We start from the raw sequence: 17,233 nt of genomic DNA on the forward strand, positions 1-17,233 counted from the left end.
ATCCGAACATGGACAATGAATTAGATGGACTCAATTTCATTAAATGTGATTATGCCTTAAAAAGGCATGTTAGGTATATACATTTATGAATAAAATGGTTTCCCTTAGAACAATGGAGATTAGGGAGTATGGGCGGGAGGAGATAAATGAAACAAAATCGGTAAGATGTAGCTAACTGTTGTACTCTTCGGTGCAACATACTACTTTTGGTGAATGTTTAAAAAATTTCTTAATACAAAACACACAAAACAGAGACACAAAGACAGACACACACCCAGGTGCTGTTTTTCATCTTAAACCCCGAGGGAACCAGACGCAGAGGGTCCACCTGCGGCATCTCGGATTCGGAAGACGACCTCTGCGGGGCCTGGTTTTCTCGCCCGCCGGACTCGAAGCTGACCTAGCGGGTGGCCTCTTCATCCCCTCAGCACCCTCCAAAAACGCCTTTCGCAGAGAGCCGAATTCTTGGAAAGCGCGGGTTACAGTTCTCTCAGTTTCTATGCTGGACCCCGCCCCGGTGACTGAACCCTGAGGAGAAGCGAACCTTCCGCCGGGTCCTTCACCACCACGACCCCCCAATGGCCGGGGCCGAGGGCTCAGGGGCGGACTCCGCGCAGCGACGTCACGGCGCGCCGTGCGCCGGGTCAAAGTTCAGCCCCGCCCCTCTTCCCCCTCGCTGTCTTCCTCGGCCTGCGCTGCCGCCGACGCCGCTGTGGGCCTGGCTGCGCTCCGTCCGCTCCGTCGCCTTCTTCCCTAAGCGCTGCCAGGCCGGCCGCCATGGCAAACGTGGCCGACACCAAGCTATACGACATCCTGGGCGTCCCGCCCGGCGCCAGCGAGAACGAGCTGAAGAAGGTAGTGGGGAGCGGGATGGCCGGGCAGGGTGTGAGGGGCGCGGGCCTGCTCGGCTGAAGCGGCCAGGCCGCGCTACGGGGCTGCCCACGAGCCGGAGCCGGACGTGGCGGGTTCAGGCTGGGGGGCGGCGGCGTCAGCGAGACCGGCCTCGGCTGACCTTGGGCCGTCGGCCCCGCCTGCCCGCAAATGCAGCAAATAAAACCCACCCCTGCGCAAACACGACGAGAACGCTTCCTTCCTCCCTCCCCCGGCGGGCGCCGGAGGCCGGGCGCTCCCGGGAGGCTGCAGCCTGCGCGGCCCTCCCCGCGCGGAGGTCATCACCCTGGAAAAACAGGTTGGACAGAGGCGCGCAGCGCATCCCGGCTTCGGGGGAGAAGTTGTCCACGCCGCGGTCGTCGGCTTTGGAGCCGAGTCCGGGCTGGGTCTGGGGCCTGGTGGGAGGGTTGAGGCCGCCCCCGCCGGCGCCTCCGGGCAGTTGGGGATGTTTCCTGGGTGCCGCAGCCGCAGGAGCACCTCCCACTCTTCCTCCTTCGCCCGCCGCCCAGTGGGTCTCTGTTTGGGTGTATTGTTCTGTGGGCAGGTAACCTAGATGTTTCTGTACTCGGTTCAGGAATAAGCGGTGGTTACCAGCCAAACACCTGAGTGTACACTAAAAATAAATATAAGGTCTTATTGCTGTCTGCAATGCTGCGAATCTTTGATCTCAGGATTTCAGAGCACTTGCGGCATTTGAGCCCTACTCGGTCTTCACCGAGCTTAGAGTATCCAAATTTGTAAGCTGAGAAAAAATGAGACTGCTCCTTAGGCATCGGGACGGGTAGAGTTGAGAGTAAAATGGACTTCCTGTTACCTTACCGGAAATGCTAGTCTGTATTATATAATTCATGTGTCTGTGAATAAAGACTTAAGTGTTGTATATTCTAGCCACCTAAATGTATGCAACTTCAGGAAGACTGAAGTTACTCCCGTTAATTAATACCCTAATTAATCCGCCATATGAAAAAATAAGAGGAGCTTCTCTTGATGTTTCAATTAGAGGGAAGGCAGGAGCCATCCTCCCTGAGCAGAGGTTCTTACCTTAGCTTAATTTTTAGTTAAAATGTTTCGCAGTTTTAACAAACTTAACGATCATTTCTTTAGCGTTCATTAGAGTCTTCTTGGTCTGGTTACTGGCCATCAAAGACATTTGACAATAGTGAAAATATGAAATTTCAATATTTTGTTTTTCGTTAGTGAGTAAACAGTATTGAGGTGGATAAATTAGTAAACAATATTGAGATATTTTCTCAGCCTAACGAATCCAATTTGTCAGTCTCAGTGAATAAAAGATGTTTTTGGAAGGTTGTGATTTTAAAACATTGCTTCTCAGAAAAATGGATATTTGGTACTCATAAATCTTTAAATCAGATTTTGTATGTAACCTTTTTTTTATTTTAATTTTCTTTTTTATTGAAGGCATACAGAAAGTTAGCCAAGGAATACCATCCTGATAAGAATCCAAATGCTGGTGACAAAGTAAGTTATTTGAGACTTTTCCCCATGAGGTTTCAGTTTTAAATTGCCCTGCTTGAAAAAAGGAATGTTGTCAAGAAAAGTCCCATCTCTTACCATAGAGCCAAATTTTTACATGAAGAGTGTTTTGGTTTTGTAATGGGAATGCTAACATTCCTGGCAGTGGTAGGTGGGAGATAGGACCAGAATCAAACCAAAGGTAATTTATAGCTTTTGTTAGAATAATTGGATTCCAGATTCCTGTGGCCTTTGCCCCACTCCTCTACTTGAAAATCCAGTTGTGGGCGCCTGGGTGGCTCTGTTGGTTAAGCGAGTGTCTTCAGCTCAGGTCATGATCCTGGAGTCCCTGGATCGAGTCCCGCATCGGGCTCCCTGCTGGGCTGGAGTCTGCTTCTCCCTCTGACCCTCCCCCCTCTCATGTGCTCTCTCTCTCTTTCATTCTAAAAAAATAAGTAAAGTGATTGAGATTTAAAAAAAAAAAATCCAGTTGTTTTCCTTGTTACTTTTTTTTCTTTTATAGTTCAAAGAAATCAGTTTTGCATATGAAGTACTGTCAAATCCTGAGAAGCGTGAATTATATGACAGATATGGAGAACAAGGTCTTCGGGAAGGTAGCGGTGGAGGTGGTGGCATGGATGATATTTTCTCTCACATTTTTGGTGGGGGATTGTTCGGCTTCATGGGCAATCAGAGTAGAAGTCGAAATGGCAGAAGAAGAGGAGAAGACATGATGCATCCACTTAAGTGAATATCTTTTTTTCTTTTTTAAAAAAATATTAAGTACTATTTTTTCAAGTAATAATGCTTAATAAAGATACCAAAAAATCCTGTTGTCAGAAAAAAAATCTTCCATTTCCTTACTGTCCTCATTGGGTGACTAAATTAAATTTGATAACCTGGGTGTTTGTATTTTGCTATAGATCTTAAAGGATGTTTGATATTTCTACAGAGGAGGCAGATGGTTTTGTTATATTGGTCTGAAGCCACTTGTTACTATGTGATTTAAAACTACAATTATGAAGATTATTTTCTTTTTAAGTATTTAAATTTTCCAAGTTACTTTTTATTTAAAAACTTAACACAGTGAGTGACTCTGACTAGTTTGTTTACATGTTACAGTCACTCATTACTTGATCCTCCATGTGAACTCTCCTAAATTGGTTTCCATGGAGCTTGCTGGCTTCTAGCCTGACATTAAACTGCCAACATATGAATGGTGTCTGACCTTGGTCTTAGACTGTGAGCCCATGAGCCCTCTACAATATGAAAATTGCTATTTTATTTTGCAAGGTTTGTGAGGTCTTTTATCCTCTTTTCATGAACCAATAATGGTTTTACTAGCAAACGCCATAGACTTTCAAGTGTTTATTTAAAATATTTCATATTACCTAGTTTATATGTTTGAGTAGATTAGAGGAAGTGTAAACTACATTGTTTGGATCTCATTCTTAAATTTGTATTTTAAAAGAATTTATCCTCAGAAATTATCATTTGGATGTTATTCCAAGTGTAATAGTTGTACAGTGTGATTAGTTCTTTTTTCTTTGATACAAAAGTGATTTAAGAAGTAAATAAGATCAAGAAAGTACTTGCTGTATTTTAATAAATTCTTAATACTCACTTTAAAATTTTTTTCATTGTATATGGTAAATGCTATTTTCTTTTAACATTATTTAAAATTTACCTATTATAAAATTGCATTTTGGGTGTCTTTATAATATTCAATTCCATGATTTATTCAAGCATTCACCTTTTCTAGAGGATGTTGCCAATTTTTTTCTGTAATAAGTAGCTGCTTTGAGTATCTTTATATACAGCTTTGTCTTTTCTTGGCAGAGATTCCCAGGCAGGCATCAGTGTTTTGAGGCTGATAAATACAACTAAATTGCCTTGTAAAGGATTGTGCCAGTTTAGCACCATTGGTGGAGAGTGCCAGCTTGGCCAGACCATTACCCACATTGGCCATGTTTGTTGAAGTGTGTGTTTTTCTGGCCTCTTAGGTAGTGGTTTTGCATACTAAGTGTAATTTAATATGTAAGGAGGAAAAGATCTACCTCTTTGTTTTCTGTATATGATTTGGTTAAAGATTGTTATGAGTATAAAAAACAGATGCAGCCAGTTGCTTTTGTCTGATTAAGCTGTAGCTATGTTATTATTTGAAAGTGTTGCTAAAGTTTTGTCCATCAGTGTTTTATTCTTATACTGCCTGGAACGTATAAATTTAAGTTTGAAATAATGATTTGGGGAAAGTTTGAATACCACAAAATAAATAGTATAGGTGTTTTGCAAAATACTTTTAACAATTGTTCCTCTATTTTAAAGTAAATCTTCACTGCTAAAGGAGTTTTAAAAACACAGTGAGAAGGGTAAAACCGCATTAAAAGCATTGCTTTCAGATCCTAAATGAATAGTATTTTTGAGACTTGATATACATAGATTTTTTTGAGGTTAGTTTGGAAATGAATGGTCCTGTAATTCAAATATGCTATATAAAAGCGAATTGGGTTTTATCAGGCATTTTTAATAGGCTTTTAAACTGTCTTTTTTTTTTTGATCATAGACCCCTTTGGAAATTTGGGAAAAGTTCAGATATATAGTTTTGATTATAAGTCAGTGGGTCCTTAAGACCTATTAAACTTCTAGGCTCCCTGTTGAAAACCTTTCCCTCCTCTCTGTCACACTGCTGATAAGGTTACTTTTGTTTTGTTTTTGAGACATACGCTATCTAAGTTGCATAGAACTCCCCTAAGTTGTAATATAACTTTGTCACCTTTCTAAAAATTGTCCTTGGGGGGAGCAAAGCCTTTAGAAGAGCATGGAACCAAGCTGCCTATGTGATCAAGTAAGGCAAGTTAACCTCTCTCTTGAGTTTTGTCTTGTAAAATGAGGATAATAATTGTACCTCATTCAGAGGATTGGATTAGATGGAGGGCCCTCCTGCCTGAGGCCAGAAGAAGGTTGTGGTGCTTGAGTTTGTTCAGTTATCAGCTCTGTCAGAATATGTAGCATAACAAATTGTTAGCCTGATCCTATAGGTTGTGGCTTTGAGCACCATAGATACTGTCCATAATCATAAAAGTCTTCTGCTAATTTGAGCCACAAAATAAAACTTCAATCAGTTGACTTAATTAATGTAAGATGATTTTGAATTCTTTAAAAGGTTATAGTGGAATTTGCTGTATCAGCGGTCATTTATATTTTGTATTTAGGAGAACTTGGCAAAATTTGATTGGACCTAATTCTTTTCTCCCCAGAGTGTCTTTAGAAGATCTGTATAATGGCAAGACAACCAAACTACAACTTAGCAAGAATGTACTCTGTAGTGCATGCAGTGGGTAAGTGTGTGTTCAGGTTTATGAAATAAATTTCCATCTGTTCTTTCAGTGGCACATTTAGTCTATACCAGGTAAAAATTGTTCATGATTTAAACTACCCAACACAGAACATTTTCTGATACATTTGAAAGTTTAAATACTAGTCATTGGGGGTTGAAGATGAAGGTGAAAAGCACATTTCCTGTTTGTCATGGCCAATGGAATGGTCCTTGGGCAAAAATCTAATTTATATATTTGCTTGCTTTAGCCAAGGTGGAAAGTCTGGAGCTGTTCAGAAGTGTAGTGCTTGTCGGGGTCGAGGTGTACGCATCATGATCAGACAGCTGGCTCCAGGAATGGTACAACAGATGCAGTCTGTGTGTTCTGACTGTAATGGAGAAGGTATGCATGCCAGTACTTCTCTGCTTTTATGTTGAAATGGATTGGAAATGCAAGAATTGGAGAGGCTCACAATTTTTTTTTAACGTGTTTGTATTCATCTTATTAAAGAAAAAATACAGTGTTCTAAAAGAAGAATGTGAAAATAGTTACTCTATTATGCATAGGCCCAATGAACACAGTAAATCTGTATTATGTTCAGTGAAATGTTAGTCTTTAGTTCTGAAAGGATGGGCAAAGTCGTCCCTTTATATTTTTAAAGGTTATATTTGATAAAGAGGGAGACAACAAATTGTTTAGTTATCATTCTGATAAGTGGAGGATTTTACTGTAAGCTTTAGCTAGCTTTTAAGGATAGATAAGGGGAATTGAAGCTCTTCTCACAGAAGTAAATACTTTAGGTTTTGAATTGAAATACTTAGGCTCAGAGTGATTTCTGAAACTACTACCTCTGTCCTTGTAGTGCTTTTTAGCCATAGACAGTATATAACCAAATGGGCATGAGTGACTTCCAGTTAAACATTTCTTAGAAAAACAAGGGCGGCATACCCAATTTGGCCTGTGGGTTTTAGTTTACCAGACCCTGTTCTAGAGCAGTGCCATCTAGTAAAATTTTTCTACAGTGATGGAAATGTTCTATATATGCAATGTCAAGTATGGTCACCACTGGCCACCTGTGACTATTCAGTACATGAAATGTAGCTAGTGTGACTGAGGAACTGAATTTTTAATTTTAATTAATTTAAACTTTAAATAGTCACAGATGGCTGGTGGCTACCATATTGGACAGCACAGTTCTAGAGCATCTTTTTCCAAATTACTCCAGGAAGTGGTGAAATAATGGAGAAACTGCGTATTATATTCCCCTCCTGGAAAGTCTCAGTGCACTTTACCTTATTAAAGCCTCTTAACAGTTCCTGCTATCAAGAAACCAAAGATTACTGAAATCTTTACCCATGTACCATTCCATGATGAGGAACTGGTGTTTTGCAGAACATACTTTTTGAAAGCAGTGTTCTAGAAATAGTCCCTGAAGTCATTAATAATACATGTTACCTAAGCATTAAAGTGTGCCAATAATCAGCCAGTAGAAATCAATGCTATTTTTTCACATGTAGAGCTTCAGTTTTATTATAACACTAATTAAATGTTTCAGAAGAACACATAGAAAAGAAGTTGTGTTGTCCTAAACGTGGTATGGGGGTACTCAGTGTCAGCTAAAATTTAGCCATTTCTTAATTGGTTTTGGAAACTTCTCAGTGATAGCGTACCTAAATAAAAGGAAGATCCGTAATAGGACATCTGAGCAGGGGTTAGCCTAGGAAATAAATAAAATCTCCTACCAACTATACAATGTAATAATGAGCCATAAAAGATATTTAAGTTTTTATTTGGGTTGTCTCTGTCAGCAGAGTTAAACTTACGTGAAACTAAGCCTGAAAACAAAAAGGAGGTAGCATTTGTAGAAGCTTCAGCATTTGCCCACCCATTTTTTTTCCTTGAACCTTAGGCTTTGTTTTAACTTTAGGAAATAGAGTCAGGAGCCAAGAGAGTATTGTTTAAGATACATTACATTTCTCATACATTTCTTCTCTGAAATAGAGGGAACCAGGTTGCTGGGTCCTTCAGGTAACCTGTAGTAAGATGTGAGTTTCTGTTATTAAGAATGATAATTTAAACAAAACTTTAGGGGCACCTGGGTGGCTCAGATTGTTAAGTGTCTGCCTTCAGCTCAGGTCATGATCCCAGGGTCCTGGGATTGAGCCCCACATCGGGCTCCTGGCTCAGTGGGGAGACTGCTTTTCCCTCTGCCTCTCCCCCTGCTCGTGCTCTCTCTCTCCCTGTGTCTCAAATGAATAAATAAAATCTTTAAAAAAATATATAAAATAAAAATAAATAAAACTTTAGCAATTAAATGCAGAACATTTATTTAATGAATAAAAACAGTTTTAATTTTTTATTATGTTAATCACCATATATTACATCATTAGTTTTTTTTTTTACATCATTAGTTTTTGGTGTAGTGTTCCATGATTCATTGTTTGTGCATAACACCCAGTGCTCCATGCAGAATGTGCCGTCTTTAATACCCATCACCAGGCTAACCCATCCCCCTACATTCCTCCCCTCTAGAACCCTGTTTGTTTTTCAGAGTCTTATCGTCTTTCATGGTTCGTCTCCCCGTCTGACTTACTCCCCTTGAATAAAAACATTATTAAGACGTATCTTAAGAGTGCAATGTAGTACTCTTGCTGGAAGTTTTAATGTTCTCTCTTTCTAGGAGAGGTAATTAATGAAAAGGACCGCTGTAAAAAATGTGAGGGGAAGAAGGTAATTAAAGAAGTCAAGATTCTTGAAGTCCACGTAGACAAAGGCATGAAACATGGACAGAGAATTACATTCACTGGGGAAGCAGATCAGGCCCCAGGAGTGGAACCAGGAGACATTGTTCTTTTGCTACAAGAGAAGGAACATGAGGTAATTTCCTTTTTGTTTGTTTGATTTTTGTTTTATTCAGAAATGGGTCTTATGGTCAAGATACAGGTTAGATCTTTTTGGGTTCTCTGGAACAACATTGAACATAAATGAAGTTAAGTGGTTGGGCTGAGTTTATAAGAACTGACTTGCTTAGTAGACCAACAAGGCAGGTGCTTTCAGAAGCACTGAAAAGGAGTCAGTTTTGGTTCCAGCTCAGCCATTGATTAGCACTATAATCTTAAGTAATCCTGTTGTGGTTATACCCCAGTTTCCTTGTATGAAAATAAGGGCATTGGGGCGCTTGGGTGACATTAAGCATCTGCCTTCAGCTCAGGTCATGATCCCAGGGTCCTGGGATCGAGCCCCACATCGGGCTCCCTGCTCAGCGGGAAGTCTGCTTCTCCCTCTCCCACTCCCCGTGCTTGTGTTCCCTCTCTCACTGTCTCTCTCTCTCTCTAATAAATCTTAAAAAAAAAAAAGAAAAGGGCATTGGACCAGATTATCTAAGGCAGCTTATTTTTCATTGTGAAACTCCTTTGATAGGGGATGAGATAGGGCTTCAGTCTCCAGTGCTGCTCTCTTGATTAGTTTTTACATATTGTGTTAACCATGTGAGCTTTTCTTAAAAGGTTCTGCAGTTTAAGAAAAATTATTTTGGAGGCACCTGGGTGACTCGGTTAAGCATCTGCCTTGCACTCAGGTCATGATCTTGGGGTCCTGGGATCGAGCCCGAATCAGCCTTCCTGCTCAGTTGAGAGTCTGCTTCTCCCTCTCCCTCTGCCCCTGCTTGTGCTCAAACGGGCATGTTCTCTCTCTCAAATAAAATCTTAAAAAAAATAATCTGGGTATATATTGTATGTGTACAAGGCATAATTAACTGGTCCAACGATCTGATCTAGTGTATGTTATTTTGATTATACCATTGCACGTGTTTTTTTAAGATTTTATTTATTTGACCGAGCAAGAGAGCACAAGCAGGGGGAGCAGCAAAGGGAGAGGGAGAAGCAGGTTCCCTGCTGAGTAGGGAGCCTGATGCGGGACTCGATCCCAGGATCCCGGGATCGTGACCTGAGCCGGAGGCAGACAGTTTACCGAATGAGCCACTCAGGTGCCCCCACACATGTATTTTTTAATGTGCTATAGAGTATACTGTGGGCCTTTATTCTTGAAGACTGGAGCTATTCAGGAAACCTCTTTAGTAATCACCCAGATTCTGACTTTTGACAGGGTTCTGTCATTGTACTTGACCACATTGACTTGAGTTTCTCTGAAGATCCTTATATCACAAGTCAACCACCTTTTTAGTTTCTACTAAAATTTTCTCTTTTGATGGTGATTTCTACAAATAAAGTAAATTTTGAAAATCACTTAAAGAATCTGATAGAGTAAAGCCATATTGAGATGTAGATTCTGGGAATTAGATTGGTTAGATTAATTCTCTAACTAGATTGTGGCTTGCTCTCCTATACTAACCTTTCTCAGGATAAATTTCTTACCTTGGCAAAGCTATAAATTGCTATATATATATCTAGGCTCTTTGTGGATATTGCCAAACCTACAAAGAGCAAGGGCTTCTTGCTTGCTAAAAAATAGTAATTCCTAGAATTCTGCCTTAGGGTCTAATAGGTTGAAATATTTGTAACTCTTTTGTTTTCCCCCCAAAGATTAATTTATTTATTTGAGAAAGAGAGGTGGGGGAGGGGCAGAGGGAGAGAGAATCTCAAGCAGACTCCACACTCAGTGCAGAGCCCAACATGGAGCTTGATCTCACAATCAGGACCTGAGCCGAAGCAAGAGTCTGGACACTCAACTGACTGAGCCGTCCAGGAGCCCGGAAAAGAGCTGTAACTCTTTTAAAAGAGTCTCTGTTAACTGGCATTGTAGCCATTTCTTCATTTGTTCAATCATGCCTTTCATGCACACCACCATGTAACAAGGCAGAAAGGCAGAAAGATAGCCAGGTAATTGAGATGTTTATAATATGCTTGGGTATAAACTGTATTGTAAGATGGTACAGACAACATGTGGATATTTTCATTGATCTTTCATTGGAATAGTTTGAGGACAGTTACCAAATCATGTGTAGTATGCAGCAGCAGAGGGTAATGGAGAAGTTAAGTAATGTTTATTTGGAGGAGAGTTTTTGGTATGTCAGACTGGTGGTGAAACCTTTTTTTATCCTACATTCAGTCTTTAGTGTTGCTACATAATTAAGTTAGGATTTTTAAAACACAGATTACTGGATTTGGAGGCAAGGATTTAAGTTCTGACTCCCCATTTACTACTAGCTTTGGGCTCCATGGGCTTGGCTTGGTTTTCTAAATACAAAGGTAGTCCTCCCTCAAAGATATTGTAGAATCAGATGAGATCATGAATAAACTGCTTTTCTTTCTTGGGGCTGTGGGGAGGCGTTTGGAAGAAGGTCACCTCTTAAAATTGTTGGAGGTGGTGGAATTGCGTGGAATTTCCAACAGACAGCAGATGTAACTGTCTAAAGTAGAAAATTGAGATGTTAGAGGTTAGAGTGGAAGTTCAGCTGGTGAGAGGTCAAAGGATGTTACTTCATGGTTTTACTATATGACCAGTAAAGTAAATTGGAGCCTGAGATTTAGGCGTTTGTTTAATTAATACCACTGAAAATATTAACCTTTTTTTTTTAAATCTTTTTTTTTTTTAAAGATTTATTTATTTATTTGAGAGAGCGAGAATGAGAGAGAGAGTACATGAGAGTGGGGAGGGTCAGAGGGAGAAGCAGGCTTCCTGCTCAGCAAGGAGCCTGATGTGGGACTCGATCCCAGGACTCCGGGATCATGACCTGAGCCAAAGGCAGTCGCTTAACCAACTGAGCCACTCAGGCGCCCTAACCTTTTTTTTTTTTTTAAGGATTTATTTATTTCAGAGTGGGGAGGGAGGGCGAGAGAATCTCTGCAAGCAGATTCCTTGGTGAGCGCAGAGCCAGGATGCGGGCCAATGCCATGACTCTGGGATCATGACCTGACCTTAGCCAAAATCGAAACCAAGAGTCAGATGCTCCACCGACTGAGCCACCCAGGCACCCTGAAAATGTTAACCTTCTAAGAAAATTTGGCTAGTCTCAACTAGTTCATGAAAAAACTTGTAGTTATTTTGTTTGGGGCTTTTTTTTTTACTCCCAACATTTGTGCTGAAGGAATTGTCAGGCCATGAGATTAGGGTGGGTGCTATAGCTGAAACATATAAATCTCTCTCTCTTTTTTTAAATATTTATTTATTTGACAGAGAGAGACAGCGAGAGAGGGAACACAAGCAGGGGGAGTGGGAGAGAGAAATAGGCTCCCCGCCGAGCAGGGAGCCCAATACGGGACTTGATCCCAAGACCCTGGGATCATGACCTGAGCTGAAGGCAGGCATTTATCGACTGAGCCACCCAGGCTCCCCACATATAAATCTTCTGATCAAAAAACATTTTGATTTTGAGAGTGCTTTATATCATGTGTATTCATTTTTCAGTACAGGTGTATGTCTGTTTTAGTGATAATGGCTACAATTGTGCATTTGCACAGCAAAGAACCACAGTATCTGGGGATGTTAGTCACTTCTCTGTGTTCTGTACTTTGTTTTCCAGAAATTATTGCCACTTTAAATCTTTTACTGTCTGGTCTTGGTAGTCCCTCCTCATTAACCTGGTTTTTCAAAAATTCCCTGAATGTCCTTGTTTATTCTCTGTTCAAACTTTAGCATCAAATTTTCTAGCCTACTCACCCCTCCACCAGTTCCCTGCCCCCCCAAAACAACCCTGATATCTTCAGTTGGAATCACTTTAAGTTGAGCTTCCTTCCAAGAACATGATGCCTCTTGTTCCCTACTTCTGATGTAGCTTTAACCAAAGGATATCTGGTTATACATGGTTCTTGGAACAATAATGTTATAAGATGTTCACAAACACTAGCACTTTAGAGTTATAAAAACATTTAAACATCCTGTGTTAAAGAATCCTTATTGAATTTAATTTTTCCACCCACTGTGAGAAACACTTGAGTAAATGCACATAGGTAATATATATTCTGTGGTTCCCAATTTCAGCATACATTAGAATCACCTGGTATGAAAACTACAGATTGCCGGGCCCCACCTCCATGGTTTCTTATGAGTAGGTATGGGCTGTGGCCCAAGAATATGCATTCCTAACAAGTTTCCTGGTGCTGCTGAGGCTGCTGGTCCAGGACCATATCAAGATAATGGTTTGAGATTAACTTTCCTTCATGGGTAAATATAGGAGGATAATTTGGGAAAAGAGGATATCTTTCAGATTTTCACTTTTCCCTAACTGGCCAGGATTATTCTTTCTTTTTTTATTCTTTTTTTTTTTTTTTTAAGATTTTATTTATTTAATAGACAGCGAGAGAGGAAACACAAGCAGGGGGAGTGGGAGAGGGAGAAACAGGCTTCCCGCTGAGCAGGGAGCCCGATGCGGGGCTCAATCCCAGGACCCTGGGATCATGACCTGAGCCGAAGGCAGACGCTTAACAGACTGAGCCACTCAGGCGCCCTGTCTTTTTTTATTCTTTTTTATTTAAATTCAATTTAGTTAACTTACACTGTATTATTAGTTTCAGGGGTAGAAATCAGTGATTCATCAGTTGCTTTTTTTTTTTTTTAAGATTTTATTTAGACAGACACAGCATGAGAGGGAACACAAGCAGGGGGAATGGGAGAGGGAGAAGCAGGCTTCCTGCGGAGCAGGGAGCCCAATGCGGGGCTCGATCCCAGGACCCTGGGACCATGACCTGAGCCGAAGGCAGACACTTAACGACTGAGCCACCCATGCGCCCCTCATCAGTTGCATATAGCACCCGCTGCTCATTACATCAACTGCTCTCCTTAATGCCCATCACCCAATTATCCCATCTCCCCTCCAGCAGTCTTCTTCCCTTTTGTTGAGTCTCTTACGGTTTTCCTCCCTCTCTGTTTTTGTCTTATATTTCCTTCCCTTCTCCTATGTTCATCTGTTTTGTTCTTTGGAGGAGAGACTATTTTGTATTGAAAAAAATCTAGGTGACCTTTCATTGGAATTTTGTTTCATCTTAAATTTCAAAAGCTAAGTATAGATATTTGTAAATTCTAATAAGCAAAAGTTATAAGTCAGGTATGTGTGAAATTGGATGTATTTTTCCTACACGTTGAAAGCTCAGAAATATACTTGATGTTTATTGAATAATCTTTGCATTACCTAAACCATAGACTAATACTGTAATTAGTCACTGTTGGCACTGCTGTTTGATTTATATTCATCTAAGCAAATTTTGAATTTTAGGTGAGGTAATACTTGTACATGTGTAAAGCATGATATTGAGCCCATTTATGTTGAACTTGGGCTCTCCCCTTCCCCTGTTACAGTCATGTCTGGGGAGCACTTCCAAGATGAACCTCTTCTACAGAATCCTGCTGGACTGTCCACCTTTTTTTGCACAGAGGCAGGGTCAGGAAATGAGCCACAATTGCAGAATATCCCTGGTTCTTTTTTTTTTGGAGCCTCAGCTATGCTTTATTAGAGCCAGTTTTCTCAATTCCAGTGCTTTCCTTTTCTTTCTTTCTTTCTTTTTTTTTTTTAAGATTTTATTTAATTATTTGACAGAGAGAGAGCACGCACCAGCAGGGGGAAGGGCAGAAGGAGAGGGAGAAGCAGACTCCCCACTGAGCAGGGAGCCCAATTCAGGGCTTGATCCCAGGACTCTGGGATCAGGACCCGAGCCGAAGGCAGATGCTTAACCAGCTGAGCCACCCAGGCGCCCCTCCAATGCTTTTCTGATAGATGTTTCTAGCATATTACATGAGAATAGCTAGGTTTCTTTATATAAATTTAGGGAATTAGGGATGATGACAGTTTGACTTTTACAATGAATGGTAGAATTAAGGTTTTGAAATCATTTCAAGGAACACAGCACAACAGGGTATGGCTTCATTTTTTTTTTTTTAATGTGTTTTGTGTGCTTTATTTGTAGGTGTTCCAGAGAGATGGGAATGACTTGCACATGACATATAAGATAGGACTTGTTGAAGCTCTATGTGGATTTCAGTTCACATTTAAGCACCTTGATGGACGTCAGATTGTGGTGAAATACCCCCCCGGAAAAGTAATTGAACCAGGTAAATCTTGATTTTTGTCTAATCCAGGATTCCATGTGGTTTTGTTTTTGTTTTGTTTTTCAGTTTATAATTTTTTTATAGTAGGTGACCTCTAAAAAGAATTACTGAGCACCTTTCTTCTTGGGTAAAATTCTAATAGTTTCCTTTTTACTTACTCAAATAATAGGATGTGTCCGTGTAGTTCGAGGGGAAGGAATGCCACAGTATCGTAATCCCTTTGAAAAAGGTGATCTCTACATAAAGTTTGATGTGCAGTTTCCTGAAAACAACTGGATCAACCCAGACAAGCTTTCTGTAAGTGTTCTCTCAAATACAAGCAACAAATTACTTAAAGTTTAACAATGAGGTGTTTGTCACCTTTGATTTGTTTTTGGTGCTAAGATTTTTTAACATTTGAGTGATTGTTGGGCCGTCCTAGTGATTATTAAAAGAAAAGCTTGGTGTGCTTGTGTGGCTCAGTTGCTTAAGCATCCAACTGTATTTCAAGCCCCATGTCAGGCTTCTCGCTGGATGTGGAACCTGCTTCAGGTTCTCTCTCTCCCTTTCCCCCCACCCACACTCTTTCTCTCTCTCTTAAAAAACAAAACAACTGGAGACAAACCATGGGAGATGATGGACTCTGAAAAACAAACTGAGGGTTCTAGAGGGAAAGGGGGTGGGGGGATGGGTTAGCCTGGTGATGGGTATTAAAGAGGGCACATTCTGCATGGAGCACTGGGTGTTACACACAATGAATCATGGAACACTACATCAAGAACTAATGATGTAATGTATGGTGATTAACATAACAATACAAAATTTAAAAAAGAAACACGAAGTGAAGGGGAACTGTATAGGCAGTTTATTCTCAAACAGTTCAGAAAAAGAAAAAAAATTCCATGTACATGTGACTAAAATATTAACATGGAGATATGATAGGTGTATGGTAATTCTTGTACTATTTTTGCAAATTTTCTGTAAGTGTGAAATAAAAAAACAAGTTAATAGTCAACAACAACAAAAAACTAATGTATGGTGATTAACATAACAAAAAATTTAAAGAGAAAAAAACAACAACAACAAAAACAAATCTTGCTAGTGTAAATGTTGATGGTGCCAAGCAGGCAATAGTAAAGAATTAAAGCAGACTGGATGTAAGTTGGTGGTGGGAGGATTGGGACTCCCTGGACACCAGATCCCTCACCTGAAGAGGCAGCCTCTCAGCTTAGCATTAGTCCTTCCATGCAGGAAGGCATATCTTCTGTAAAATTTTCCAGTGTTTAAATGTTGGCAGCTACTTCTGGTTTTTTGTTTTCTAAGCAGCAGTTGGGTTGTACAAAAGATGTCTGCATATTTGATCTGTGGGTCATTAGTTTGTGATCTCTGGCTTAAAGTGCACTAGATTTATCTATTTTAACTCTCAAAGAAGCATGTACCTTGGATTGTATCCAAAGGGAAGTTGAAGATAGCTCACAAACTAACCTTTTTGTTTTGTTTTGATTTTCATGAAGGAGCTAGAAGATCTTCTGCCATCTAGACCAGAAGTTCCAAACATAATTGGAGACACAGAGGAGGTAGAGCTTCAAGAATTTGATAGCACTCGGGGCTCGGGAGGTGGTCAGAGGCGTGAAGCCTATAACGATAGCTCTGATGAAGAAAGCAGCAGCCATCATGGGCCAGGAGTTCAATGTGCCCATCAGTAAACTCTGCAGACAGATTGCACAGGTGGATTTTCTTTCCACGTTTGCCCGGTTTGCTTTCAGCGATCCAGCTGGAGTGTCTGGTCAGTCCAGATGAACTGATGGACATCTGTTGGTCTATGTGTAACTTTTAAAATTGGTATAGTATCTACAGAGTGTATAATTTAAACTAACCACAAAGCTTTACATCTTCATTTTGACTGTTCTGTAGCAGAATAAAGCACTTGAAAGGAAACAAGACTCCCTTTCACACATGGGTTATAAGTTTCAGTCCTGGTATCTGTGCTTGATTTTTATCAGTTTTGTGTAGATTTTATGTTTCATATTTTAAATCCAAATCCCACATTGTAAAGTTTGTGTACAATTTGTCCTGAAGCTTTGTGTTTGGCTGCACCTGCGTAAGCTGCTACAAATAGAATAAAGAATTTCATAGCCTGTATCTATCATTTAGATGCATGGAAAAATGGGCTTTGCACACAATGGGTTTGGAGCTGACTGGGAACAATGGAAAAAAAAAACATTAGCTGTGGTTGTAAAGTCCTCCCCCCCTTTTTTTTTACCATCTTGTGAAAGGTTTCTGAAACTCGATAATAAAAAGCAGTTGGTATAAATTATTCTTTGTGTCACATTTTTAGAAGGAAGAACATACTTTGAACTGTAAAATGTATCCTTAAACTGGAGAATGTATCCTTCATTCTGGTTCTTAAGCAGCCCTTAAAAAACCCATTGGCCTGAAGCCTATGCCTCAGGTACGTGCCCATTTTATAGTTTTAAAAGGCAAAAAGAAAGTTTGATATGTTGGTAGAAACAGGCTTTATTGGCTTCAATTGATGCTTTGTACAGTCAAGGACATCAGAGTTATGTAACTCA

The 17,233-nt window shown here is 40.3% G+C and overlaps 1 protein-coding gene across 1 annotated transcript; it reads left to right on the plus strand.

The window, feature by feature from the left end:
• The first annotated feature begins 646 nt into the window (after window positions 1–646).
• Window positions 647–16,977, plus strand: DNAJA2 (DnaJ heat shock protein family (Hsp40) member A2). Its single transcript, XM_035725274.1, has 9 exons — window positions 647–855; window positions 2,311–2,370; window positions 2,888–3,111; window positions 5,622–5,702; window positions 5,950–6,083; window positions 8,362–8,558; window positions 14,540–14,684; window positions 14,851–14,978; window positions 16,175–16,977. Exons 1-9 carry the CDS (start codon window positions 778–780, stop codon window positions 16,364–16,366), a joined length of 1,239 nt encoding a protein of 412 aa, XP_035581167.1. The 5' UTR covers window positions 647–777; the 3' UTR covers window positions 16,367–16,977.
• Window positions 16,978–17,233: the final 256 nt, after the last annotated feature.

The sequence above is a fragment of the Zalophus californianus genome, chromosome 17, assembly GCF_009762305.2.
Source record: "Zalophus californianus isolate mZalCal1 chromosome 17, mZalCal1.pri.v2, whole genome shotgun sequence".
In the NCBI taxonomy this organism is placed as follows: domain Eukaryota; kingdom Metazoa; phylum Chordata; class Mammalia; order Carnivora; family Otariidae; genus Zalophus; species Zalophus californianus.

What these genes read in the sequence shown, in the direction of transcription:
- DNAJA2 (XM_035725274.1), top strand. Translation starts at nt 778, where the DNA reads ATGGCAAACGTGGCCGACACCAAGCTATACGACATCCTGGGCGTCCCG. An exon ending in ATCCAAATGCTGGTGACAAA is followed by an intron (nt 2,371 to 2,887) that starts GTAAGTTATTTG and finishes TTTCTTTTATAG; the next exon opens with TTCAAAGAAATCAGTTTTGC. An exon ending in TCAACCCAGACAAGCTTTCT is followed by an intron (nt 14,979 to 16,174) that starts GTAAGTGTTCTC and finishes ATTTTCATGAAG; the next exon opens with GAGCTAGAAGATCTTCTGCC.